This window comes from Pezoporus flaviventris, unplaced genomic scaffold, assembly GCF_033815535.1.
Source record: "Pezoporus flaviventris isolate CSIRO_AGI_PZ_B2104156 unplaced genomic scaffold, CSIRO_AGI_Pfla_v1 ptg000078l, whole genome shotgun sequence".
NCBI lineage: Eukaryota > Metazoa > Chordata > Aves > Psittaciformes > Psittacidae > Pezoporus > Pezoporus flaviventris.
Window position 1 is genome coordinate 3381486 of NW_026892626.1, and position 26504 is coordinate 3407989.

The 26504-nt window shown below is 37.9% G+C and overlaps 1 protein-coding gene across 5 annotated transcripts in view; it reads left to right on the top strand.

The window, feature by feature from the left end:
• The window catches only part of MRTFB (myocardin related transcription factor B), an 80155-nt gene that overhangs the window by 5495 nt on the left and 48156 nt on the right, over positions 1–26504 (top strand). For 4 of the 5 annotated variants that reach the window (XM_061473225.1, XM_061473227.1, XM_061473224.1 and 1 more), the window contains one exon: positions 16470–16687. In XM_061473225.1, coding sequence (XP_061329209.1) covers positions 16534–16687 — 154 coding nt within the window. In that variant the 5' untranslated portion in view covers positions 16470–16533. Of the gene's footprint in view, positions 1–2258; positions 2280–16469; positions 16688–26504 lie in introns of those variants that run through there. The other variant, XM_061473226.1, reaches the window with a different exon arrangement.

Sequence of the window (26504 nt, forward strand, 5' to 3'; positions counted from 1 at the left end):
GGGTTGCAGAAAGTGGAACACATGCTTAAAGCTTTTCAGGATTTAGAACCATGTGTTAGTAAAGCTTCAGGAAAGTAATAGTTGTGACTTAACATAAGCAAAGAAATCTGTATATGAACGTCACTTTTACATTGACAGATTTTCAGTGTAAATTGTGAATTATGTTTTTAGTAAGTGTTTATACTTAAATGTTATGTGAGACAACACATGATGTCACCATTACCTCATTTTGTGTTTTAAAACATTGTGTAAGTTGTATGTGCTACCAGTATTTTGTATGTTGTGAATGAGCGATCTTCCTCAGCACGTTTTGCTCTTTGATGTAAGTGCCTTTGGAAGTGTGAAAGCAAAGGGGAGTGTGTGTGTGTGTGCTTCTGTAGTCTCTCCTTGGTGGTAACTGAGTAGACAAGGGCCTCGGAATATGGGTCCTTCAGAAGTGGAGCTTGCTGAATATACTGAGATCACTATACAGAAATTAATGTTCACTAATGTTCTTCATTAAAGAACACTTTATGTTCATTGGAGTTGGTCTGAGGCGTTCCCTTTTTGTATTATTTTAGGAGGTTTTGAATGGACTAACAAATCTCTCAAATATTTTGGAGCGTTTGTTTTTTCATTGTTACTGTTACTTGGTACATTAATTTTTTAGGATTTTCTCTTTTAAAAATACCATTTAAAAAAAAAATCTTTCAGTGGAAAATACAACTCAAGACAGGTAACCAAAGGAAATGCCTTAGCGTTTTGCTAATGATTTTCAATGTGTAAGCTGTACTTTTTGTGCAGCTGTGTTCTTTATAAATATACCTAGTATATTTATATATATAAATATATATATACAGCTAGTATATTTATAAGGGTTTTGTTAAAGCCTTGGGAACTATCTGAATTAGGAAAGAATTTTTAAAATCTTAAATGAGCTCTTGACACCATTTAATAGTGATGTGTCAGATTTGCTGTTAATTCAGATCAATGAAATACTGGGTTTGTATGGCAGTATGCGTGTTCACACATTTTCCTCTCATGGTTATGGTTGTGCTTGCTTTGCATCCAACAGGAGGAAATAAATGGATATATGTTTCTTTAGTAGGAATATTCTGAACACAGATAAATTCAGACTCTCATTGGTTGAGTGTTACTGTGCAGCAGCATTGGCTATGACATTGAATGCAGAACTGTCAATGAAGAGGTGTGTTTGCACATCAGTTCTCTTTAAGTTTTTCACTGTTATAAAGTTCGGGGGGGGGGGGTGTGTCTCAAGTAAATTGCAGAATTGAATGCTTGTACTTCAGAGGAGTAGATGAGCTTGAGCTGATTAATGTGTCTTTGCAAACCTCGACCTTTTTTCTAGTAAGAAATCCAAAACTTAAATACATCGCAAGCTTGAAGTGCTAATACTACCTGCTATCCCTGAATGCTGAGGAAATGCTCCAAAAGCAAAGGGTGGTCAGTTAACAGGTTGGTTGTTTGGGACTTGTAGTTATTTCTTTAAAAATTTCCAGTATTTCTGTAGTTTGGCTTATACTAATGAGAATAATCATGTCATCATCATAAAACTGTGTGTGAAGCTACAGGAGTGACTGAAAACCTCACCATTTTTTAATTAATGTATTCAACACTGTATTTGGATTTGAAGTTTCTCAAAAGCAGAAGGGTTTTAATACCTGGTTTATAAGGGTGTTTCCAGTAAACAATTCCAAAGAAGTTATTACTTATTATACAGTCATATGGGTTATTTACAGTAATGTTTGCTTATGTTAATGTCAGACAGTACAGCAGCACTCATATACTTGTGCTTGGTGTAAGATAAAGGGTTTTAAATGCTATCGGTTTCTGCAAAATGTAAACCGTCTTTATGGTTATAGGAATTATAAATCTTCAGTGTGAATTGAGCTTTAAATAATTCAGTCTACATCTGTAGACAATTTCAACCACCTTTCTTTGCTTCTATGAATAACACAGTAGAACTGGTGATTTCTTCTGGAATCAGATCAGCATGGTGAGGCAAACTGTTCTAGCTGTGATAGATCCAGTTTGAGTGGTTAATGGCTCCCTCTTTTGCCATATGTTCCATCCTTCCTCTGTTCTGCCAGTTTTACCATTTGACTGCTCTTTGACTGGGTCCTGTAAAATATGCCTGATTTTTAAAAAACCTGTCAAACAGCACTGGGAAATCAGAAAGGTTGAATCTCTGGGAAGGGTTGAAATGCGCATAGTAACAACCTGCTTCAGCCAGTATTTCATTTTTCTCTGCCCTGAGAAAGTTCTAAGCAGGAACAAAGGTGAGCAATATGGAGACAAACTAGAAATCTGAAACAGGGTGAATAAAACACAAGAAGGTACTTCCGCTTTCTGCAGACTAAACCAGATTGACAGTTGACAGAAGGCTGTTGCATGTAGGTAGAGTTATACATCTACTGTTTCTCAAACACTTGGGGCCAGTAATGGGGCCAGAAGGTAGTCCGAATGATAGAATTCAGTAGCATCTCTTTGATCTGTCTGTAGGTAGGTTTTTGAAAGCTTAAACCAAGCCTTGTGCTGGCTGGTTGAGAGAAGAGGATATATTAAGGACGGATGGTATACAGAGCACTTTTTAGAGGTAAGGTAGAAGTTGAGATGAGAAGTGTTTCAGTGATAAATGGAGGTTAAAAAAATAGAGCATTCAGGAAGAGGAATTGAGAAGGAAAGCAAGTAGTGAAATGATAAGACCTGATGTCAGAGAAGAAATAATGAAAATAAGCCAAGAGCAAAAGAGTAACCTGGGTTGTACTAATTCTGTCTGACCAGATAATGTTTAATGCATATCTTGTTTTCATCACATTATTAGTAGTTTTCCAACAGTTGCTAATAAAACTTTGCCGTATTTTGTTGGTATTTGGTTTTGTGGTGGGTTTTTTTGTTTTGTTGTGGGTTTTCTGGAGATTTTTTTTTGTTTTGTTTTTTCCTAAAAAATCTATTTTATTCTTTTTAAAAAAAAAAACATCTTTGAGGAAAGAGCAGTATTGCTTCAAATTTTCAGCCTTTTCTTACTAGGTTATTCATGGTTAAATACATTGCGTGTTAGTAAATGTGTCTAACCTAAGTGTTTTGAAACATATTTAACCCCAAGAAATTATGTTTATTAAATGATGGCAGTGTCTTACATATCAGAAGGAATACAAAAGTAGGTATGTTTTCTGTTATGCTGCTTAAGACCAAAAATGTACATAAATACATAAATAAAATTATGTGGGAGAGAAATTACGGCCTGAAGTGTTTTTAGGCTCGTGAGTTTGTAAATTGACTGTTACTCTAGTCTTGATGTGTTTATGAAATGTTCAGTAAGAGCTTTTCCATTAGCATTGTGCAGAAGAATATTAGGAAAACACATTAAAACCTATTTCAGCCTGTATTTTAAGCATTCTTTTGGCTTACTGAAGCTCATGAAGTTTACTCCACATTTGAAGTACAGTTTCAGTTGAGGAAAGAGAACTATTCAGCCACGTAACTTACTGAAACATGATAAAGGTGATACTCTTTGTCCTTTGGCTCAGCTTCTCTGTTTTACCCCTACCAAAGCTTTTTGCCTGCTTGCGTTTGTTCTTCTCAGCCATTTGAGTTCAGGTTAGCCATGTCCGCTACGGTAGCTCTGCTCAGACGGAGCACCCTGTGGGTAAGGAGCACCCATGCCAACAGCCAACCCCACAGTGTGGACATGATCACCCTAACCGAAAATGAGGGGGTGAAAATCAGCCAAGAGCCGGTGATCTGGTCAGCCAGCACATCTGGTAGTGGGTTTGGTGGGTCTAATGGGAATATCCTGTATTTAGTCACTGTGCCACTGCCCCTAGTTAGTAACTACAGTTTAATTTTTGTAATCATTGGAAGATGATACACTAGTGGGGGCATGTGTTCCATGTTGAATTAGGGAATAAGCTTTAGTTAGAGATGTTTAAGTTCCATAGTAATAAGGTAGTGTTTTATTAATACAGCAGACTTAAGTAATGGTTTCTCCTTGTTCTTTCAGAAATAGCCCATTCTTCAAATAGAGGGGTGGGTACAAACTGTGTCTTTTTTACACTCACGCTAAATTGATCCTTTGTGTTACTACTTTCATCATAAATTTCTAAATACTATTTTCCTTTAAGATGATCTTTGGAAGTAATTAGTCTAAACTGAGTGAAGGAAATAATCTGTTGCAGTCAGGCATTCTCATCTTTAGGTCTAAACATGAAGTATCTGTCTTTAAATAAAGGAAGCCTTTTTTCTGTGTTGATTAACTTTTTGTTGAGTGGTTCTTGTGATGATAACTATTTCTGAAGGTCATTGTGTTTGTTTCTTGATAAGCCTATTTATAGTTACCACCATTTCTGCATGAACAGAGGACTTTTTTCTCTCCTTTATAACTGAAGGAGATTAGAATGATGATTGTTTTATAAAGGAAAGCTTTAATGGCTTTTTTTCCACTTCAAGTTGTAGTATGAGAAAATCCCAAGAAATACGGAATTTAGTTATGTTACAGCTGTTACGTCTAGCAACTGATACAGAAATGTACTGTAAACAAATTCATGGTCATCTATCCATTTATTTATTTATTTTTAAACAAGCATCTTTGTGGGGAATAAAATACTGGAACACACAATAGTTGGACAGATAAGACTTCTTTGAAAGTGGCCTTAGGCAACATAAACTCTCCTGACCCAGGGTTTCTGCTCTGTTAGTCTTCAGCTAATTTCAGTAAGGAAAATGGAATTTGAGTTCATTTTAGCTTTGGAGATCGTGAGAAATTGGTTCTTAAAGCACTGAGGGCATGGACTGTGGATTATAGCATTAAACTGTTTTGAACATTAGAGTTTTCAGGCATCATACTAATAACATATTTTTTTCTGGTTATTTTAGAATATAGGTGTTGATCTGGGGATTAAGTTTGATCCCTTATAATCTTGGTTCTGTATTTATAAAGAAACAGAAGTGATGTTCCTGCCTGTTGTCTTACTCTGTTCACAGAGAGTATTATGGGCCTTGTTGGAAGAAATGTTCTCAATTTGAGAAGTAGAAGTTTGGCTTTTTTTTTTAGTAAAGATTTTGTAAATTTTGTCTTTAACAAAATTTATTTATTTTTCTCTTAAAGTCATAATACTTCATTTGTGGTATGTCCTCATGCTTAATTTCCAGTTTTTAGGAAGCTGGGGCCTGGAGGATTGTGGTTTGGGGGTTTTTCTACTTGAAAAAGTCCTTAAATGCATGGAATTAGCATCTTTTAGTGTACATCCTTATTGGAACTGTAAAACCCCTCACTTTAATTCTTGGGAAGATACTGCAAGGAGTATATCTGTTACCACTGATGTAATTGCACTCACATTCTGACCTTTTGTCACTGTTGTGTAAAAAATTAGGCCACTTAATATGATGTGGGATTTGAGCAGTAGTTCACTGCAAAACAAATGCAATGTGACAGTTTCTGTTTGCTTCCAGGCAGGGTGTAGCAACTGCTCTTTAACCCTGCTCTATCAGTAGGTGTAACTTGGAGAAAGTATCAGCTGAAGACTGAGGAGGGAAGAGGTTGTCCTCAAGCCATGAATCTAAATGAAAGCTGGTATACAAGTGAGGAAACAACTGTGCTTTTTTCCGTTTTAAATGCTTTATAAAGTTCATAATACAAAGGAGTAAATAAACATACTTGCTCAGTTTCAGTAGCAGCTGTGGCTATCAGAAATGAGAAGTATGTTGTCCTCATTCTGGCTCCAGGATTATGATGAATACCGTGGAGAATAATTTACGTATGTTGAGTAGAAGAGTTGGCAATAGCATATGAACTGCCAGAAGTTTGTGTCACTGCCTCTGTTCAGTTGAGAAGGATGAGCATGCATGCAGTGAATATATGTGTTTAATGTATGTAGCTGTTGGTTATCTTTGGGAGCACTAACTCTTATGGTTGTAGCTCACCCAATGGTTTTATCTAAGCAGAACAGCAGCACTATTTAAAAAAAAATAAATCTTAAAACTTCCACAACCTTTTTAATGAGCCCTTAAGGGTACTTCTGTTGCTATTCAAAATGGGTCACATCCTCCAATGTAAATTGAATTGTTGAGAAGAAGAGATGGCCCCTTGAACTTGTTAATTTTTTGTTATTAGGCCTCTGTTTTCTTTCTAGTTAAAGGAAATAGAATAGAGGAGAAGATTAAGTACTTGTAGTAACTTGCAAAGTAAACCCAATCATTTGGGACAATTAAATACGTATCATAATGCTCTGCCATGCTTTTTACAGGGTGGTAACATCATAAATAAGAAGACAACAGAAAAGAGTATTCCAGATGAACTCTTTATGGACATAGCATAAGTCAGATAAAGAATGCATGGCAAATAGCTGCCACTTAAGAAGTACAGAAAGATGATTTTTGTCTTTCTTTAAATATTAATAGGGCACCTTCTAAGATTTTCTTTTGTCCATTAGCGGGTTGTTTTACAAATTTTAGTTTCAGAAGTTAAGAGCAACAAGTTGACTGGTTTCCATGGGAGCTAATTCAAGTTACTGTGGCGGTTTTAATATCTGAAAGCAGCTGTGTTGGTGGAAGCCAGGATGCAGCAAAAGGTTTGTGAGACAGATCTTCTAAATTGTCCTAAGGTTGGAAGTAGGGGGTGAACTGAGCATCATCTGCACATGTGTACTGGATTGCAGTTCAGACATAAGCATCATGATACTTGCAAGAGCCCCTCAAATGGAGCTGCTGGTAATCCCTACTTCTGCCACATTATTTTGAATTCATGTATTTAGTTTATTGCTGAATCTGAATAATAAATTCTGTCCTGTAGAAGTTGATTGTATTTTTTAAGAGGTCAAATATCAGTATTTGGTAAACCAAATATTATAATAATAACATGTTGCTGATCTCTGTAACAGTGTATAGAAATAAGAAGCAGCAAACTCTGAATCATTAAGAAGTGTTACAGAAATGCTTGTGTAATGGCCAGTCATGCTTACGAAGGAAGCTAGAAAGTAGTATGTTCAACAGGAAACAGTCCTGCAGTTCCTTCCTCTCCAAGTTGAATCCTAGTGCTTTCCTTGCTTTGTTCAAGTCAAGGGGTTGGTTTACAGGCACTAAAATAAACAGAATAGCACCTGCAGCTTAGTCATAAATGGGAACATCTTAAAGTAGCTAAGCAAACAATGAAATCATGGAGATTTAACCTTTTCTGAAATGCCTTAGCTTCTCTACCAGCATTCATTTTTAAGATAGATCAGCATTTTGGTGATGAAAGGACTCTGAACATGTAAAGGAATTGTTAAAGATGAAGATCCAATGTATTGTTAAAATTAACTAATTCATTATTTTGGGAACTGTCAGAACACCTCTTGCAAAAAGCTCTGCGGATTTTAATTTATTTTTTTTTTCTACTGAATGCCCACTTCTAGGACATGATACTATAATGTTTAGCAATTGTATGATGTGCTAATATAAATATTTGACCCTTACTCCAGACTTCAGCTATCAAGTGCTTTTATAATACCAAAATGAACACTTGTGTTATGATTTTTTTATATGTTGCCAACTTCAATTACATAAATAGATTCTGCTGGCTACACTGGTTATGTTTACTGGTGACAGAAGATGACAGAACATGTTATCGAGCTAATTCTTTACGCAAAGTTCTGTCATAGACCAGAATAACTGAACTTGCTTTTTGGCAGGTAAATCTGAATTGATCTTGCAATTATTTGAACACTGCTGCTGTGTGCTTCATATTAAAACAGATATTAAGAACGTTTTATTATTTTTTTTAACTGGAATTCAAATAAACTGCTTCTGCAATCATATGTCACGTTTTATTGGGAAAAGGAGATGTAATTTAGATGTGTAGAGATCTGTAAGGATGAGAAACTAGAAGCACTGTTTGTTTGCACACCAATAATGTGCACAGTTTATTTGTTTTGCTTTGTTTCTTTGTCTTGCTATATTTCGGTATTATGTATGACCTTGTGTTTATTTTCTAAGTTGAGCCTAGATTTATTTGCTTCTTATTTTGTAAATCTTTATAAACTTTCTGCTACAAAGAATACTCTAAGTTAAGCTAGTGTAGGGTTATATAATTATAAAGCATTGCATCAGTAGAAGGTGTATTAAAAGATATTCTGGGTGATCCATATGGATTAATATATCACAGCTTTGATGCTTGGTTTTAATAGCTTGCACAGCTACCTGGATGACCGTATCTCCCTTTCACATCATAGGCTAGCAGAGCAGTTCATACTCTTATTTCAAGAAGGTGGTTGTTGACTGCGTATTATCTTTGAGGCATAATCCTAAACTCTGCTTTTTTGTTTGGTCCATCAGACCATTTGTGTATTGCTTCTGGTGCATGCTGCAAAGATGTTTTCAGAACAGCTTCTTACAGGAAGACAGTAGGTTTGAAATATTTTAGATAATTAGTAACTAATTTAAACATTACTTTCATCTGAAGAGATTGGTTTCATTTTAGTGACTTGAATATTATGTGTATTGAACCTTGCCTTGCTTTACATTTGTGAGAAGTTTTGCATCTTGGATAAATTCTATTCTTAATTAAGATTTCAAAGCCCACAAAGTGTGAACACAGAAGATAAATTTTTGTATCTACTTAAAACATTATTAAGAGAGTTTATAGTATTTAAACTCTAACTTCACAACATTCTTATGGTTTCTGTTCTTTCCACTGAAGGGTTATGTGAAGTCCAGAAGACTCTACTAAATGTTATTTGAATGGGTTAGTTTTGAGAAGGCAGGAATGTGAAAAAAGAGTAGTTAAATCACCTGTATGTCCCTGCAGAGCAACAGGGCAAGCTTTGACTTCCACAAGCTTTAAGGAAGCTGTGGGAGGCTGCCTCTGTTCATAACAGCTCCGCACTCTGCCTGGATAACTAATTCGCAGTTAGGCTATGTCTCCCATTACAAATGAAGCACCTTTATTTTGGCCTGGAGATGGTGCAGGAAAGAGTGTATCATCTAAGATTCTGTTGACTCATCCCTTGCCTCTGTCCAGACAGAAGTAATTTCTGTACTTTACCTAGTTTGTGGTGTGCATTTGCCAGTGTAACTTATGTCTTTTCAGATTTTGATCAGTCCAAGATTTAAAGATTCCGTGCTAAGAATTAGGAAAGAGAATCTCAGTGAGGCATTATTATCAAAATATGCAAAAGTGTTGAATGAGTTTCCGGAGGTCTTTTAGTCTATGCTTGGTGGTAGTCATTTAGCTAGAGTAGACAGTACAAAAATTTAATCTCAGTGTATTAAATAAGAGAGGGGATTTATCAGAAATACTTCTCAGTCCAGTCTTGACTCCATGCCCTTTTAAGAAGCATGTAATTCCAGCTACAGGGGTGGTGAGAAGCATGACAGGACCTCAGTTCTGCACCCTGGTTTTCAAAGAAATGAATAGTAACAGTGAGTTTTTTGACAGTGCATGATCGAAGAGGATTACTCAGGTAGTCAGCCTTGAGGTTTCTCATCTCTTTCTGCATTTGTTTAATTACCTTTGTAAAAATAGCTGTATGATTTAAATCCTCTTTGCTGTGTATTTTGCTACAAAATTTATCTTCAGTAGTTAGTATATCAACACTATATTTTAACTGTAGGATTGCAATTTCTCTTTCAGTATAATAATTTAATGTCAGTATTCATTTCAAAGTTCATATACTGTATCCAAAATATTTTTAATGAGAAAGGCTGTGTAAGAAAACTGCCAAAGTTGCAAGCACCAGTGGTTTGTCAGCAGTGGTGATATCTCTTTGGGAAGAGGATCAGCACTACACTGTGTGAAGTGCAATACTGAAATGGTTGAATATTTTCAAGACTTTTTTACATTAAAAATGCCTTTTGGTCTTTTAATCCACTGTGGAATACACAAAATGAGGGGCCTAAGTCTCAACAGAATAAGCATTGTTCTTGCAATGGAGGCAGACTTAATTTGAGACATTTTCTCTTAATCAGGGAAACTATGAAAGTGAAAGATGAATTAGATTAACATACCCAGTTAAATTACTGATAATATTATGCTTATTCACATTTGTATGCTTATTCATAGCAAATACTGTCCCTTTCTATGTTCCTTTTGTACTTTGTCATGTATTCATCTTTACTGGTTCCAAATACTAGTTCAGTAAGTGAGTTTGAAACCTCCTGAGGAAACTGAAAAAGAAAAAAACAAAAGAACTTTTCTGTAAGTTTGTTGTTAAAATTGTGGTACTACATGCAAAAGGTTATTTTTTGGTTTTTACATCTCTGCTATTTTCAAAACACCAATATGTGAGACTTGGTGTAAAAGACGGGTTAGTGATTTAGAGGAACAGATTTAAATGGCTTTTTAGATACTTTGTAAGTATTTCCAAAGCTGGTTTTTATTGCTGTTATTTATCTTTCAATATTGTAATGAAATACAAGTAGTCTTTAGAGTTTGGATGGAAATTGTGCACGGGCTTGCAGAGAAAGGTATTCAGAACAATTACAATACCTTTTCATGTAGGAATTTAGTAAGATCTCAGACACGTAATAGGACGTAAGCAGAGCTGATAAGGAATTGTGCAAGTACAATATGTGCTAGTGTCTACCAAAGAGAAAGTGCTGTACTTTAGAGGTTACAGAGAAACCATTACATACCAGGCTGAGGAGCATTGTTGTCTTTGTAGCAGACCCCTAGATTTGGTATTGCTCCAGGAGCTGACTAGAGATGGATTTCCTGGAGCCAACCCTACTATTTGTTAATTTTCTTCTCACCCTTGCTGATAGGTGGCATGCCAAGAGGAGTCACCCTTTTGAAGCACGGCAGCTTTTCCTCTCTTTGAAATTGGTATTTCATCCCCAGTTCTTGTCTCTGGGAAGTGACTGTCTTAGCTTACAGTTACTGTATTGTTCATTGAGCTAAATGTGCCTGCGTATTTTGAATGTTTATGTCCCACTCCTGCTTGATCCTGTGGAAACAGGGAGGTTACTGAGCATTCCAATGGTCTGACCACTGGGGCTCAGCTAATTTGGAGATGAGAAAGGAAGTTTGCTGCAGGCATATCTATATGCTTGGTAGGGCAGCTGCATTTGGAAAGCATAGTTTTTTGCCTTTATGAGATAGAAAGAGGAATTGCCAGGTTAGTCTCATATATTGTGACTTGCCACATTACCTCAGATACAAAATTCTTTCTACGCATTGACAAGGAGATCCAAGAGCTTAATGCAAGTGACCTTCATTGGCAGCTGTCACACTAACCTGCTGTGTGCGCTGCTTCAGCTTTTTAGGTGTCTCTTCTAGTGTTTCCTGGTTTCCTGACACACTGATGGGGGGGGGGGGGGGGGGGAACCAAATCCAAACCCAACATTTTGCAATTGTAGTGTTCTTCCCACTGCAGGTTCTGGTGTATTACAAACTGCAGCAGTATCATTTAAAATTGTACTGGGCTTTATAAATGGAGAAACTTAAACCTAGGTGATTTGACTGTGATGTTCACACCATGATTCTTAGTAAGTTATGCACTGGAGCCTGGTATTGCTAATACCTTATCTGGTGTGACTACTAATAGTTTGATGCTGTGCATAGCGAGCTAAGTTCCTTGCAAACGTAAATGAATGAGCAGTGTTGAGGTCAGCCATTTGACTTGGCTGGAGTTTGAATTCACTGTGATTCTTGAACTGTTTTCCAGCAGATTTCCAAAATGAAAGCTGATTTACTACCTACGTGTCATCCAGATTTCTGTTTGTGCCAAATAAAATACCAATTCCAGTGTCTCGGCTGGCAGGGAAGTATGGATTTTCCCCCTTCTAAGATTTTTCTAAGGAAATATACTTTGTCTTTTGAAGAGAAATAAAAGAAGCGTTTGTCTTCAGCAGTTCAGAAAGATAGCAACCACCTACAATCTGTGAGAACACTTACATAAGACTCATACATTGTACAGGAGTTCTGTTCTGCCAGTACTAGAACACTGTTTCTGTGTAGTTGTCAGATACATGTGAACCAAAGCATTGCTTGCAGGGCTGCTGCACAGTCTATTCTGATAGTCTATTCCAAAGGTTAAGTAGGAAAATAATTCTGTCCTAGTTTTCGCTTTGCTACTCTTAAACATTTTGCTGAATTCTGTGTCAAAAAAAAAAAATGAAACCACCCCCCAAAAAAAAAAACGCAAAACCAACCCACAGAAAACCACCCCCAAACCTGAGATCCTTTGGGACTATTGGAAGAATGGAGTAGTTTTATTTTAGTTGCTACAAATAAACTGGTATTACACTTTCCAACACTATCTAAGTAGAAATTATTTTCATACCAAATAGGATGATGGTTATACAGCTTAATAAACCTTTAGATATCTTGGTTTCAAAGAAGGGAGTGGAAACCCCTGAAGTGACGATTTATTTCTGGCTGTCAGATTATTCTTGTATAAAATGGGGCTTTCTCAGATTATGCAGAATACAAAACCAAGAATTTAATATACCAGTTTTTTTATTTTTTAATTGTATTTTTCTTGTGCACATTTTTAGTGTTGAGTTTCAGTTACATTATTAATATGCTTCTGTGTATTGGTCTGCTTAAAGTCAGGGGTTACCTAGAAAACAATTACTATCTGCAAATGCAAATGGCAAATGGCAAATATGAAATAATTCTTCAAGATAGAGGAGGTTTCAAATAAATGAGAAAGGGGAGGCAAATGTGTTATCTTTAAAATATGATAGTATCACAGTACATTAAATTCTAAATCAGATGTGTTTCTCACTCTTGCACCTAATGACTGGATGAAGTATTTACTGTGCAGGGTTAGATTTCAATCAGGGTGAACTAATGTTCTCTTCTACCTACTCGTTTTGTGTGTTTGAGTTGCTGATGTCCAAACAAGCAGTTCTGTTAGAAATGTCAGAATGAAGCATGGGTTTTGCAAACTGAAGATAGACAGGAGACGTTCTGCATATCTTAAGTCTAGTTTCATGTGTAGTAAATGCTGCTGGTTGTAACCTCCAGCTGATGATAAAGCAATTATATGCATCTTCTCTAGCAACTAAAATGAGCGTGCTAAAAAATAGTAGTGGGTTATTATCCGATGCATACAACAGTGTAAAAAGGTGTTTTCATTGAGATGTCTTTATTTTCTTCTTGTCTGTTTGAAAAGGTATTTATCAAAATTATTTTTATTTACATTTCCTAATTACTCTGACAATAAGAAAACCTGCCTAAGACAAACTAGTAATTTCACGGATGAGCAGTAACAGCTGAGTTCTCCTTTAGATTCTAATAGAACAAGAGAGAAGAGACAAATTGTTTACATTTTAGTATTACAAGTCTATAATTTGTCATCTTTACAGTATTGTTTAGATATTCTGTTCATAGAATCAGATTGTTTTGGGGTTGGAAGAGACCTTAAAGCTCATCCAGTTGCAACCGCCTGCCACAGGCAGGGACATCTTCCATTAGACCAGGTTGCTCTGAGCCCCTTTCAGCCTGCCCTTGAACACTGCCAGGGATGGGGCAGCCACAGCTTCTCTAGGCAACCTATGCCAGCGCCTCACCACCCTCATGGGGAAGGGTTTCTGCCTAAGATCTCGTCTCAATCTCCCCTCTGTCAGTTTAATCCTAGTGTATCTGAGCCACTATGTAGGTCACAGACTTTTTTCTCTCTACCAAAAAAACCATTACGTATGTTAGGTGGTGGCGTGCGTTTTCTTTTTTTGGGGGAGAAGGTCAAGACAATTCATTGTTCTAAGCTCAAAAATATTTCTGTAGTCTCATACAATGACAGTTCATCAGTAAAAATGAAATGAGAGCCAATATAATTTGATACCTGACTGAGGAATTTGAGAATTCAGGCTCTCTGGGAATTCTAGAGTGTCTTACATTCACAGATGATATAGCAACATAGCAACAAGGTTGTTCTGGTGTTAAAGTATCATTTGGGAAGATACCTGGATTTTTAACAGCCTACAGCCTATAAGTAAAGGAGTTTGCAGCACCCCTGCAGCAAAAGAGGCAAAGAGTATTCTGCATGGAATAGTAGGTAGTGACCTCATCCTGTTCTGTGAATCAGTGTAGACAACTGCTTGAGGAAACAAGAGGCTCAGCTGTGGTATTTCAGTGTACATGCTGCAACCTGTTTCAGTTTTGCTTCCTAGAAGCATGTTCTTGTGAAATTCTGTAAAGGATGGTAAACTGATAAATAGTGGATATTTATGCTAGCTGTTTTTTAACCAACTTTGGGTTTAGTGGTTCAAATTGTTTATCCAAAAGATTTAAGACAAGGAATTTGCAGTATCTGAGACTCTACTGTGAATTGAAACTTTCTGATTAGGGTTAGAGTTCTGCATTGGAGGACTTTGGTTTCAGAGTTTCATAATTATAAGTACATGGATTGCATGAAACTGCAATAAAATCTGAGATCTGAGAGTCACAATCAGTAGCATCTCCTGTGTTAGAGCAGAACAGCAACATGCAACAGCCACAGGTTGCAGGAGAAGAAATTCTGTTTGAAGGGGGTGGGCAACGCATTCACAGAGGGGTTACCCAGAGGTGGTGGAATCACCACCTTTAGAGATGTTCAGAACCTGACAAGACCTGAGCAGCTGGTAGCCCTACTTGGGATTTGGGATGGACTAGATGACCTCCAGGTATTTCTAACCTGATACAGTCAGGTTCAAACCACAGTTAATTTAAGCACATTTTTTGTGAGAAGTTTGCTTGTTTTGGTTTGCACTTCAGTGGTGCAATAAATAGAATTTAATGTGCTGTATATACTTCTTGCACGCTGTGTTCTTAGTTGCATCTGGTCAGTAAAGCCACATTTACATACGTTCCTGAAATGACAGTTGAAAAATGGACATGTAACTAACTTAGCAGCTTGTTCCAGAAATTATGAGAGTTGAGATGATTTAATTTATAGCAGGATATGTAGTTACCTGTAATGGGGAAAGGAGTTAGTCAAACCTAGTATGTTAAACCTTTAGTACAAGAAGGTGTTTCTATTAATTTTGTAGGATTTAATGGTGTGAATACAGCTAATGTGGTTTAATCTTTTTGAAAAGTGATTCCAAGACATAACTCATAGCTAATAAGCTGTGGATAAAATGCTAGGAATATGAGCAGATAAGCAGCTAAATTTTCCCTGAAATTCTGCTCTGAAGAGACTTTGTTAATAATGTACTTAATTTGTATGGGTGCGTAGGAGTTTGAGGAGAGTGTAATGTCAGGGAATGGAATCTGAGTCGGGTAAATTATGCTTCTAAAAGCTAAGAACAAAGAAAAAAATCTTGCATAACTGTAAGTTAATGTGTCTTCATGTAATGTGAAAGCACCAATTGGTAACTATGGAAAATAATGAAAAAATATGCACTTAACCATCATCATTGTTCTACTGAGGTATGTATCAAGCAGCACTTGTTTTTATTTTTAAATTGGCACTTTAAATCAGCGACATGATGCATTACCCCTTTTGGAGTGTAGGCCGTTCTTTGGTGGTCATGATAACTTCTTTGTCATTTGTTGCTTCTTAAAATACCAAGTAACACTTCAAATCTTTTGGGTCTGGTCATCAAAATCCATGTTGTGTTGTAAAAACCTTTAAATACACACACCAGCATGTACAGTATTTATGTTCAGCGTACACAAAGTTCGAAATTGAAGGTTGGGAATGGACAAGCAGAAGTCTTTCTGAAGAAAAAGAACTAAAATTAAAAAAAAAAAATCAATAAGATTTTTTTATGGGTCTTCTTGAATTGTTAATATTTTGTATGGTTTGAGTTTCCAAGAATCCAGGGATGAACTTCATTGAAGTCCATACTGATTTATTGAAATTTTAATGTCTTGATAGGGTTCTGTGAGCTATGAAAAGCTTCTGCCAATAATTCATACTTCTGTCTCTCCTCACTGTAGATTAAGTACCACATTAATGATAGAAAGTAATAAACTGGGACTTCTGTTCCATTCTGTATTTTACAATAAGGAGCTAGTATGCAGTAAAGTTAATTTGAAAAAAAATCATGGCAAGAAGACTTCCTTCCTGGAGAGGTCAGACTAGTTCTGATACAGTTCTTTGGTACCAAGTCCAGCATTAACACCAAAGTTGATTTTTGATCTGAATGAAAGTTGTGCAGTGCTTGAAAACATTAAAAGCCCTTTGTATGTTCTCATGTATTAGAGAATGCTGAATCAATATAAGCTACTGAAAAAACAGAATGTTCTGCTGATAATCAGGCCATGTCACTTGCTAAAAGGGAAAGCACAGGGTATCCATACTGATTATTAACACTGTGTGGTTGTTCTGTCAAAGTTGAGCAGGGGAACTGCCCTGCTCAGAATCAAAGGACTGTGAAATTGCTTGTAAATACATTGCTTAAATCTATTTTTTCAAACGTGTAGTATTTCTGGAAAATTTATGGATCCTGTGTGGATCATTCTAAATTTGCGTGTTGTATGCAAAGGAACTGACCAAAACCCGAATGAGAATAGTAATGTGTCTGCCTTTTCTTTTTTTTTTTTTCTTTCCTCTCTTTCTTAGTTTTATCCGCTCCAGTGTGCTTAAGAGAGCACTTGCTCTCCCTGTCTCCAGAGGATTTACCACAATGAATCACCTGGGGACAGCGGATGCTGAGGATGACTCTGGATCACAGACCCGACTCGCTCCCAGCCCTCACAGTGAAGCAGTTGCACATGAGTTCAAGGAACTCTCACTGCAGCCCAGTCAGTACTTACCTCCTCTCAATGAACGGAAGAATGGTGAGTGCACAATGGACTCTTCTCATTTTTGCTACATTGCTTAAATGTTCCCTGTGGGAATAATGATGTTTGATTTCTTCAAATATCATTAATTGATTTGCCTGACTTGCTCTTCCCAACCCATGTTCTGTAGAGTTAAAGTGCTACAGTGCTCTTCAGGAAAGCGGTCCTGATCACCTTCACTTGTAAGTCTGGCCTGAAAGCACAACTGGAGTACTTTGTTAAAGCATATTGAATGGAGTTCTTTATGTTTTTAAATAGTTTTAACCCCACAGCTAGTGTAAAATAGAAGTATTCAATTAAATGTTTTTGGGAGTTGTATTAGTCAAAAAATAATACACACACAAAGGGATAATTATCAAGTATGTTTCTTTTTTCTGAAAAAACGATGCAGAATTGAAGTTGCACACTGTATCCTAGAAAGTGTAATTCAGCACGTAGCTTAAGGTTTAACAACACAAGAAAAAGAAGATTTACATTTTGGGAATCTTTCCAGCATCTTTCCTTGTTGTTGACGTTGGCATGGCAACTTAGGAAAATAGTATTTCCACTGTTACAGTAAGCATCAGGAGGAATTAGGTCTGAATCCAAACACAGGCTCATTTTTACAGCAGAGAAGGAAGGACTTTTTTGTGGTAGTTGGTTTTTTTTTTTCCTCACATGAATATCTTTAATAATGAAGATTTGTTTTCCAGTATTTGCAGTAAATACTGGGAACACTGAAATGATGTAAATGATGTAAATTTCTTTAAATTGGTTTAGCTACAGTTAGCTGTTTAGTTATAATACTATAAGCATTATTAAGTAGGAAGAAAACTAACTGAATATCCTGGCTTCAAAGCAGAAAAAATGGGGATATGTTTTACTAGGCTGTATGTATATCAAATGCTTCATTTTTTTTTCTTGAAGAGCTTGAAATGCAGAATATTATGTTAACTGATATAATGTATTCAGAGTATTATAAACTCAGGGACCTGCAGCTATTTTATTAATAATTTTATTAATTTATTTATATTCTGGCTCTATATCCCTTAAAAATATTTTATATAAGTCAGAAAAAAAATTGTAACTTGGGCAATACTGTTTTTTGTTGGCTGCTATTTGATGTTAAACTGGTAATAGGTATGTCTCTAACAGAAGCTTGTTTTAGGATGTGTTACAACACTTCACCTTTTTATGCAGGAAGCAACAGAAATACTATTTAAAGCTATTTCATAATGAAGCTAAAAATGCCAGTGTGTAACTCATAAATCTCATCAAAGAGAACGTAGTGGGGGTTTTGCATCCTCTTGTGAAACTATAGCTCTAGAAAATGAGATTGGTTTTTTTTAGTTGTCTGTAAAACTGAACTGGAGGACACAGGTATCTATGTTGAGCCTAAATAAGTCACGTTTTTCATTTCTGAAGGCTACTACCACAAGAATACACTAAATTAAACAGGGAAAATCCCTTCTACATGGACAAGCTTGTCAGTTTCTCTTGACAGCCCTTGCTATGACTGTGCTAAGTACAGACTTACCCCTTTGCTTAATTTCATTGTTTTCATAGAATCCCAGACTGGTTTGGGTTGGAAGGGACCTTCAAGCTCATCCACTGCAACCCGCTGCCATGGGCAGGGACACCTTCCACTAGACCAGGTTGCTCCAAGCCCCTTTCAGCCTTGGCCTTGGACACTGTGGGGCAGCCACAGCCTCTCTGGGCCAGGGCCTCACTAACCTCACAGGGAAGAGCGTTTTCCTAATGTCTAATCTGAATCTCCTCTCTGTCAATTTAAAGCCATTCCCCTTATCCTGTCACTATGAGCCCTTGTACAAAGCTCCTCTCCAGCTTTCATTTTATCTTCCTACTTTTACTAATAAAGGTAAAGTTGTCAAGCGGTAAAACAAAGTGTGTAGCTTCAGGTGCTAAACTTATTCATGTTTGCTCTTTAGTATTTCACAGAATCATAGAATAGTTAGGGTTGGAAAGGACCTTAAGGTCATCTAGTTCCAACCCCCCTGCCATGGGCAGGGACACCTCACACTAAACCATATCACCCAAGGCCTCATCCAACCTGGTCTTGAACACCGCCAGGGATGGAGTATTCACAGCCTCCCTGGGCAATCCATTCCAGTGCCTCACCACCCTAACATGAAAGAATTTCCTTCTTATATCCAACCTAAACTTTCCCTGTTTAAGTTTTAACCAGTTACTCCTTGTCCTATCACTACAGTCTCTAATGAAGAGTCCCTCTCCAGCATCCTTATAGGCCCCCTTCAGATACTGGAAGGCTGCTATGAGGTCTCCACGCAGCCTTCCCTTCTCCAGGCTGAACAGCCCCAACTTCCTCAGCCTGTCTTCATACGGGAGGTGCTCCAGTCCCCTGATCATCCTTGTGGCCCTCCTCTGGACTTGTTCCAACAGTTCCATGTCCTTTTTATGTTGAGGACACCAGAACTGCACAGAATACTCCAGGTGAGGTCTCACGAGAGCAGAGGGGCAGGATCACCTCCTTCGACCTGCTGGTCACGTTCCTTTTCATTTCTAATTTCATTTTTAATTCTCCTATATTGGAGAGTTCTTTTCTTAGGCATTCTTCCCATAACTTGGAAGTTTTTTGCAATTTCATGAATTAGTGAAATAATTTATAGGTAGGTTTTGTACTGTCTTTGTGTATATTCTGCTGCTTGTTTATTTTCTTCCAAATAAAAGGCAGCAGCAAGAGATTTTCATGCTTAAGGGCATAGGAGATTTTCCTTAAGAAAGTGGTGGTGAGGAGACGATAATTTGAGAAGCTGCCCCTCACTCCTCTGTGCCAGTTGACTTACGAACTGCTACTCTTCAATATTTGTCATAATTCCCCTTATGAATTAGCATACTTTTGAGCATCTTTCCTTAGCAAGTATCGGGCTTCCCACAAAGATTTTAATGTCGTCTTTGAGGAGGAGATCATATGAAGGTCACAGAATGGGCTGTTGAATATTTTTCTGCAGGAATCATTATGCTTACTATGAGCTTTGGTAGTGATCCTTTAAACCTTTCCTTTACTTGAAGGAGTCTTCTGGCAGTAGTCCAGTAGAAGGCTGAATTATTCTAGTATTGTTCTGCACAGTGTAGTTAAGCTGCTTGCACAAGTTAGTACAGAAACTGCATTTCAAGCTTTTCCAATGACACTGGAAGTGTGGGAGGCCTGTGCTTTGCTTTGGTTTTGTTTACTGTGGAGGTAATCACAGTGACAGTGCAAGCGTGTGCCTGGTGAGCCAACAGTCACTTGAGATGTTATTACCTTGTCCTTTTTCACATTTTACTCCTCTTTCCATGCCCCCTGAGATTGCAGCCATACTGCAGAGCCTAGCGTAGGAGTTCAGGTGAGCATAGTTCAGTGCTTTGTGGCCTAAAACTTCACGGTTTAGACTAAGCTGTTGTCCGTTGACAGTGGAACGCTTCTATGCTCTGCCAACTCTGTTGAAGAGGTTGGAACTTCCAGTAGAGGATCAGTAACAAATGCTTGGAGGGCAATAGCATCTTAAGCTTCTCCAGCCATTTACTACATGCAGGTGTTTACTCCCTGAATAAATTTCTTTGGCGATCGAGAGAGAAAGGGCAGCAACATTCTTCTTGAATGTCATTTTCAGGTATCTTCCATCATAAAAAGTCTGTGAAACACAAATTCTGACCAATTCATGTTTCATATTTTAATAGCAGAACAAGTAATGGGAGTTTTCAAGCTGATTTGCTAAGATTAAAGGTTTTATTGCAGGCTGAAATACTTGGACTGAACCATCTCTGAAACAAGGATTTCAGTTATTTGAAGTTAGAACAACAAACTGTTTATAGAAGTTAGCTTGTGTACGTGTTTACGTGTTATAATGAAGAATCATCTTTCCAGGATGTTGTATGTTAATGTTCTGGACTGTCACAGTTTTAGGATTCCCCTTTGTCTTTTGAGCTGTTTTCAGGTTAATGGCTGTGGGCAGTACTGGATTACTAATGAAATTAATTTCAGTTTCTCATTAGTCTGCATCTTTCTGGATAATTAGGCAATACCTAGAATGCACTGATAATGTGAACTTATGCCCTGTTCATTGCAGCGTATTACCATGCCTGTTCTCTGGAGACCAGCTCTTGTTCCACTTGCCAAAAAGCAGCAAAAGTTGCCTTTCCATGGGTTCTGCTTTTCACACTTGTGACCTGCTGAGTGGACAGCAAAGACAGGCCCATGATTCTGGCAGTTTGATGGCCAGTACTGGTGTATAGCCCATCTTCATCATGTGAGCAGTTGGGCTTCTCACAGAAATGAAGATTGGGAAATAGAATGCCATGGCCTTGAGATGCTCTGGGTTTGCATCCCTGCCTGAAGGACACTAAGTTATGTACACAATATTTGCTTTCTTAATGAAGATGCTGTGTCCTTAGGCAGGATGGTCGCTGGGGGGGAAGTGTCACAGATGAGGCTCTTCTCTGGGAGCAGAAGGGAGAAGATTGATGACTAGGTGTTGCTTAGTTAGACTGCAGTGGAGGAAGAATGACAGAGTAGCAGGCAGCACTGGCACAGCTGAAGTACTAGTCAGAACAATATACTACCCACGCACCGCACTAGTTTCACAAGCTTCTGTCTGAGAGCCAAAAGGTGGCAAGGGAGGAAGGAGGGAAGGATAGGCTGCCTGCTGCTGCCTGCAGGAGGGCGGATGGGAATGATGCTGCTTGCAGCCTTCCAACCTGCTGTTTCAGAGCCAATGGGTGGAAAGGGATTGCACATGCAGATACCATCAAAGAAAGGAAGCACTGCATGAGTAAAGCTTTTTGCATGCTGAATTAGTACTTTCCCAGAATTGGTGAGTGTGTCACTTTGGCTGGTAAGGCAGGTGTGAAGGTCAGGGTGTCAGGAGCTAGGCAATCATAGTTGTTGCCAGGGATGTTTAAAAGATCCTGGCTTCTGTGTCTTACAGCAGCCTCTCTTGGCTTTGCAGTGGCTTCCTTGTCTATCCTACTGTGCCAGAATCTCCTCGTGGCTACTAGTTTCTAAAACGGAGACATGTAAATGACTCCTGTGCAGTTGTCATCCACAGAGGAGAGCGTGGTTATATTCTTGTAAAATGGATAGAGAGCTGGTTAGCTCCTGTACAGGCCCTGGACTGTCCTTTAGCACTCTGTAGGCCTGCTTCAGCACTTTGTCCTGGCTATAAATCATTTCAGGTTGTGAGTGTGCCTGTTTGCAAATTGTGTGGGGAGCCAATTTTGTTCCAGCTAATGGGTATCTGCTTCTCTAAACCCAGAACCAGAGCAGATAAAGGACTGTGTTCTGGTTTGGTTTGAGGTTGTGTATTTTGTGCTGGAGGAGGGTATAAAAGGTTGTGATGTCCCTACCATGGCTGTCTGCTAGATCTTGCAAGTTTACAGCTAGCAGCTAATATTCTACAGCACAAACAGAGCTAAGAGTCTTGGATATTTTGTCAGGAAAAAAGCCTTGAGACAGTGAACATCTTAAAGTAAAAGCAAGACTGGTAAAATTTCAATGAGAAAATTAGCTCAAAGAAATTAGTGCCTCTGGCTGCGTAAGAACGACACTCAGGAGCAAAGACCTTAAGGCACTGAAGGTCAGCTGAGAATGACGGCTTCCTGTGGGGCCACTGGAGCTTGTGGGGAGCTGTAGTGAATTAAGGGGAAGATGCAACACCACCCACACACACCCCCAAACCAGAAAACTCCCAACCTCAAAAAAACAAAACAAACCAAAAGTGCATGTTCCAAATGGTGTATATTGAGTCTTCCTGAGGGACTGGTCAAGCCAGCTGGGAGACAGGCAGTTCTCAAAATAACTGAATGAAATGTACATTACACTTAACCTAATGATGCTACTGAAACAAATTTGATGAACCAGGGGAATTTTTCTGGCATGTAGAAGAGTCATGGGTATATTAGTTTGCCTGTTATTTCTTACCTTCCATTCCCTCATTATGTAGCACTGATAATATGCATTCTTGGCATAGTTTTATGGCTTCTGAACAAATTGTTAATCCTCTGTGCAGTTAATAGATTTGGAGCTGCAAATTTTATACTAGGGAATCAGGTGAAATCTGGGACATTCTCTTTGTATCTGTGTATGAAAGGGCTTTTTTTTCCCCAGTCATTAAGATCTGTGATTAGGTGTATTTTTTCCTCTCCAAATGGTACATAGGTAGATTACTCTGCTTAGAAGTTATTTTCTTGTGAGAGTTAGGAAAGATGAAGTGGAGAAAAGATGGCTAGCACAACACTAGAAAACAACAAATTGAAAGCTTAAGTTCCGATTTAAGTAATAGCTTGGCACAGAAAATAACTGGAAATGTCAAATTCAGCAGTTTCATAGTCACTAAGCTGAAAGCAGTAAGATCTGAAAACAGCATTCAGATATTCTGATTAACACCACCACCATCACCACCACCACCCCCCCCCCCCCAAAACCCCACAAAACCAAAAACCTGAAAGTGTATTCTAAAAGGCTTATCTACCTATAGAAGTATACAATTTATGTAAGTTTACAATATAAATGTGTGCATGTGTATATAGTATAATATATATACACAATGTGTGTGTGTAAAATGGTTGCCCTGAGAGGTTGTGGAATCTGCATCCATGGAGATCGTAAAGCTGAGTGCACACAGCTGTAGGCAAGCTGTTCCAGCTGACCTTGCTTGAGCAGTGGCTGGGCTTGGGCATCTCAAGAGGCTGCTTCCAACCACAGTAATTCTGTGATCTGTCTTTGCTTTAAGGTTTTAATAGTCTATGGAACATACAGTGCAAATATTCTACTAAATAATCCTTTGTAAGAACACACAGCATGTTGTAATTAATATCTGGTTGTCTCTTTGGGGAGGGGGAGAGGGTGCTGTGGGATTTGGGGAGTTTGTTTTGGGGTGGTTTTGTTTGTTGGGTTGTTTTTATTAACAGTGTCAGCAGAAAAAACAAATGTCTTTCAATGTGCAGATTCTTTTGGTCTTCCTATAAATGTTGTCTTATCTGTTATGAGATGAGAGAGCAAACTGAGTAGGTACTGATTTCCCATTAAGTATGTCTTTGTCATTGGTACTGCCAGTTCCCACAATCCGAGCATTCCCAGGGCATCAGTCAGTGTCTACAAGGAACGATTTTCAAATATTAAAGCATGTGAAAAGACATACAGGCCAAAACTCAGAGCTCTCTAGGGACTGTGACCTCTTAAATGGAATATATTCTGACATTTTCACAGGCTACATGAAAGAATTCCAGCAGGGTCATTCCATTTGGTAAACTTATAAACAAACATTCCATCATTTTAGTTTGATTTATAGATTATTATTTTTTTAAATTATCTGCTTATTGTGAAGAGATTAGCATGGGAGACGTGACCTGTGACTGACTCAATTCAAGGCATCTGGTATATATGAAAAGATCCTGTTGGAGGGCTTGGCATTTGAATGATTACAGGAGATATGTATGTTTTCCTTTCAGGAGATCTCTCTATCAAAATGTCTTACTGTGACTTCTTTTTCCCTGAAATTCCTTGTGGATAACAAAATGCATAGCTAGAAAAGAATGTTGAGTTAATTTTAAATTCCACTGTATAATTGTTTTAAAGTGTTAGAAGCAAACCTTAGCTGTATGTGGTGGTGTTGAAACGTTGGCTGGTGATACAGTCACGACAAGAAGGTAACGTAGTGCAAACAGAGCTGGTAATCACTGTGCAGTACTTGGTATATGCACGTTTTGCAAATCATAAGTAGCACGGTAGATGACCAAATACTGCCCTTAAAAAAATTATATAAATATATGTGCAGTTAATCACGTGCACGGATAAGATGGTCTGTGTGAGACTTACTGCTGAGTTGTTGTAAGTGTCTTAAGTGTTCAAAGCAAAGAATTTATGTACTGCTATAGAAAAACCAGAACAAGAAAGCAGAATAGCGATCTATTATAAGTGGCAGTTGGGGACAGAGGAGGAAGGGGAACAAACAAAAAAACCCAGACCAAAACCCCTTAAGTTAACAGTTTGAGGTGACATTCTTACTGCTTAAAGAACTAATAGAATAAACCGTAACAGGAACTATCTAAATTAATTCTTTAGCTTGGGTAGTTAGAGCACTGTTTTGCTATGATTACACCATGATCAAGAACTGGATTATCCTAACACAGTATCACGGACCAAGAAATTCATCACGGTGTGCATAAAGCCAAGATGAAATAAATGTCTGTTTTCCCCTTTTCAAAATCATGTGGTAGTGAAATAAATTAAATACTGAAGGCTATTATTTTTCTTTCTTTTGTATTGTTAGGTTTGGGTTTCTTTCCTGGGGGGGGGTGGGGGGGGTGGGGGGGTGGTTGGTTTTGTTTTTATGGGATTGCAGAGAAATGAGCTCCATATGATGAGAAGAGCTGGAATGTACTGTTAAAGCAATTGTTGCTTAGTTACTTCACGTTTAATGAGGTTGTGAAGTTGCTCACTGTTAGTGATCTCACTCACCAGATCCCTGATACTTAAACAGATAACGGGGTCTATTCTGAGGGCCGACAAGCAGGCACTGTGGAGGGTGCACTGTCGCTGCATTGCTTCCTCCTGTACATTGTGATTTTGGGGAATATTTATTAAGCACTTCCTGTTTTTAAAGAATATGTTTGCTGTAGGCTGCAGTTGAAAGTCTGTGTTGCATGAGGATGGAAATAAAACATTGATTGCCTTAGATTAAAAGCAAACATGTTACTGATACTCTGATGCTCTTTGTAATCGGGTTTAAACCTGTGATTGAAAGATAACAACATTTACCGCTTAAGGTTTTCTTTTAGCTGAAAGAGATAGTTGTGTTTTATTGTTTGATAGACATTAGTCTTTCAGGCACAGTTTTGTTTCTAGCTCATTATGGGTTTCTCTACCATTTTAATGTCCTTTAGCTATTTGTACTGTTAAAAAAAGCTCTTTGGAAACAGGTGTATATTCAAATCAGAGAGGTTATGCATCCAGTGTTTCCTTTGGAAATGAGTACTTCTCCTTCCTTTATTTCAAAACCTTCTTTATTTAAGTACCCAATGAGCAACTGAAAGACAAGATGAAAATTTATCAATTTGAACAACTTTTTTGGCCTGTTTTTTAATAATGCCATCAATTTCAAATGACAAGCCAAATTCCAGCTGCCTTTAAAAAATTAACACAAAAGCATTTCTAACTGTGAGTGGAATTGAAAGACCCCAAGCTTTTTTGAGTATATATTTTATATTTCATGGGTTGTGTTCTGTTTACAGCGTATCCGCTAAAATAAAGGCTTTAAAAAGTAGTCAAAAGACAAGCAAGTTGCTAGTGTTTCACTAACATTCTAAATGGTATTTTGTTATAGGACAGAAGGGTAATTTGAATGGGAAAGTCTTAAGTTCCCACCATTGAAGTGGATTCCTTAAAGATACGTATGGAATTAGCATCTTTTAAAACCAATAATGATAGTAACTGCTGTACAGAGCAGGTTTTTTATCTGTCAAAACAATGACCTTCAAGACAGATACTATCCAAACATAAGATGTATGCTTAAAGTGTCAACCTGGAGTTGCTGGCTGATGACAGGGCTTCTGCTGTTTTGCAAGAGCTTAAAGAATTGCTGTCAGATTTGAAAGTGCCTAAGTAAATCTGAGAAGTAGGTATGGTGCATTAGCAGCCAAAGGTATGAACAGACGTGAACCATTCTAGGAGAGTTACAAATTCATTTCATTTAGCAGGGAACAGGGAGCTGTTAAATGGCTGGTGGGGTGGTTCTGGGGATCATGAGGAAGCCCTTTGCCTTGATCCACGTGGGACCTGCTCATGATTGGAAGACACCTTTGAATAACTGAGTCTTGT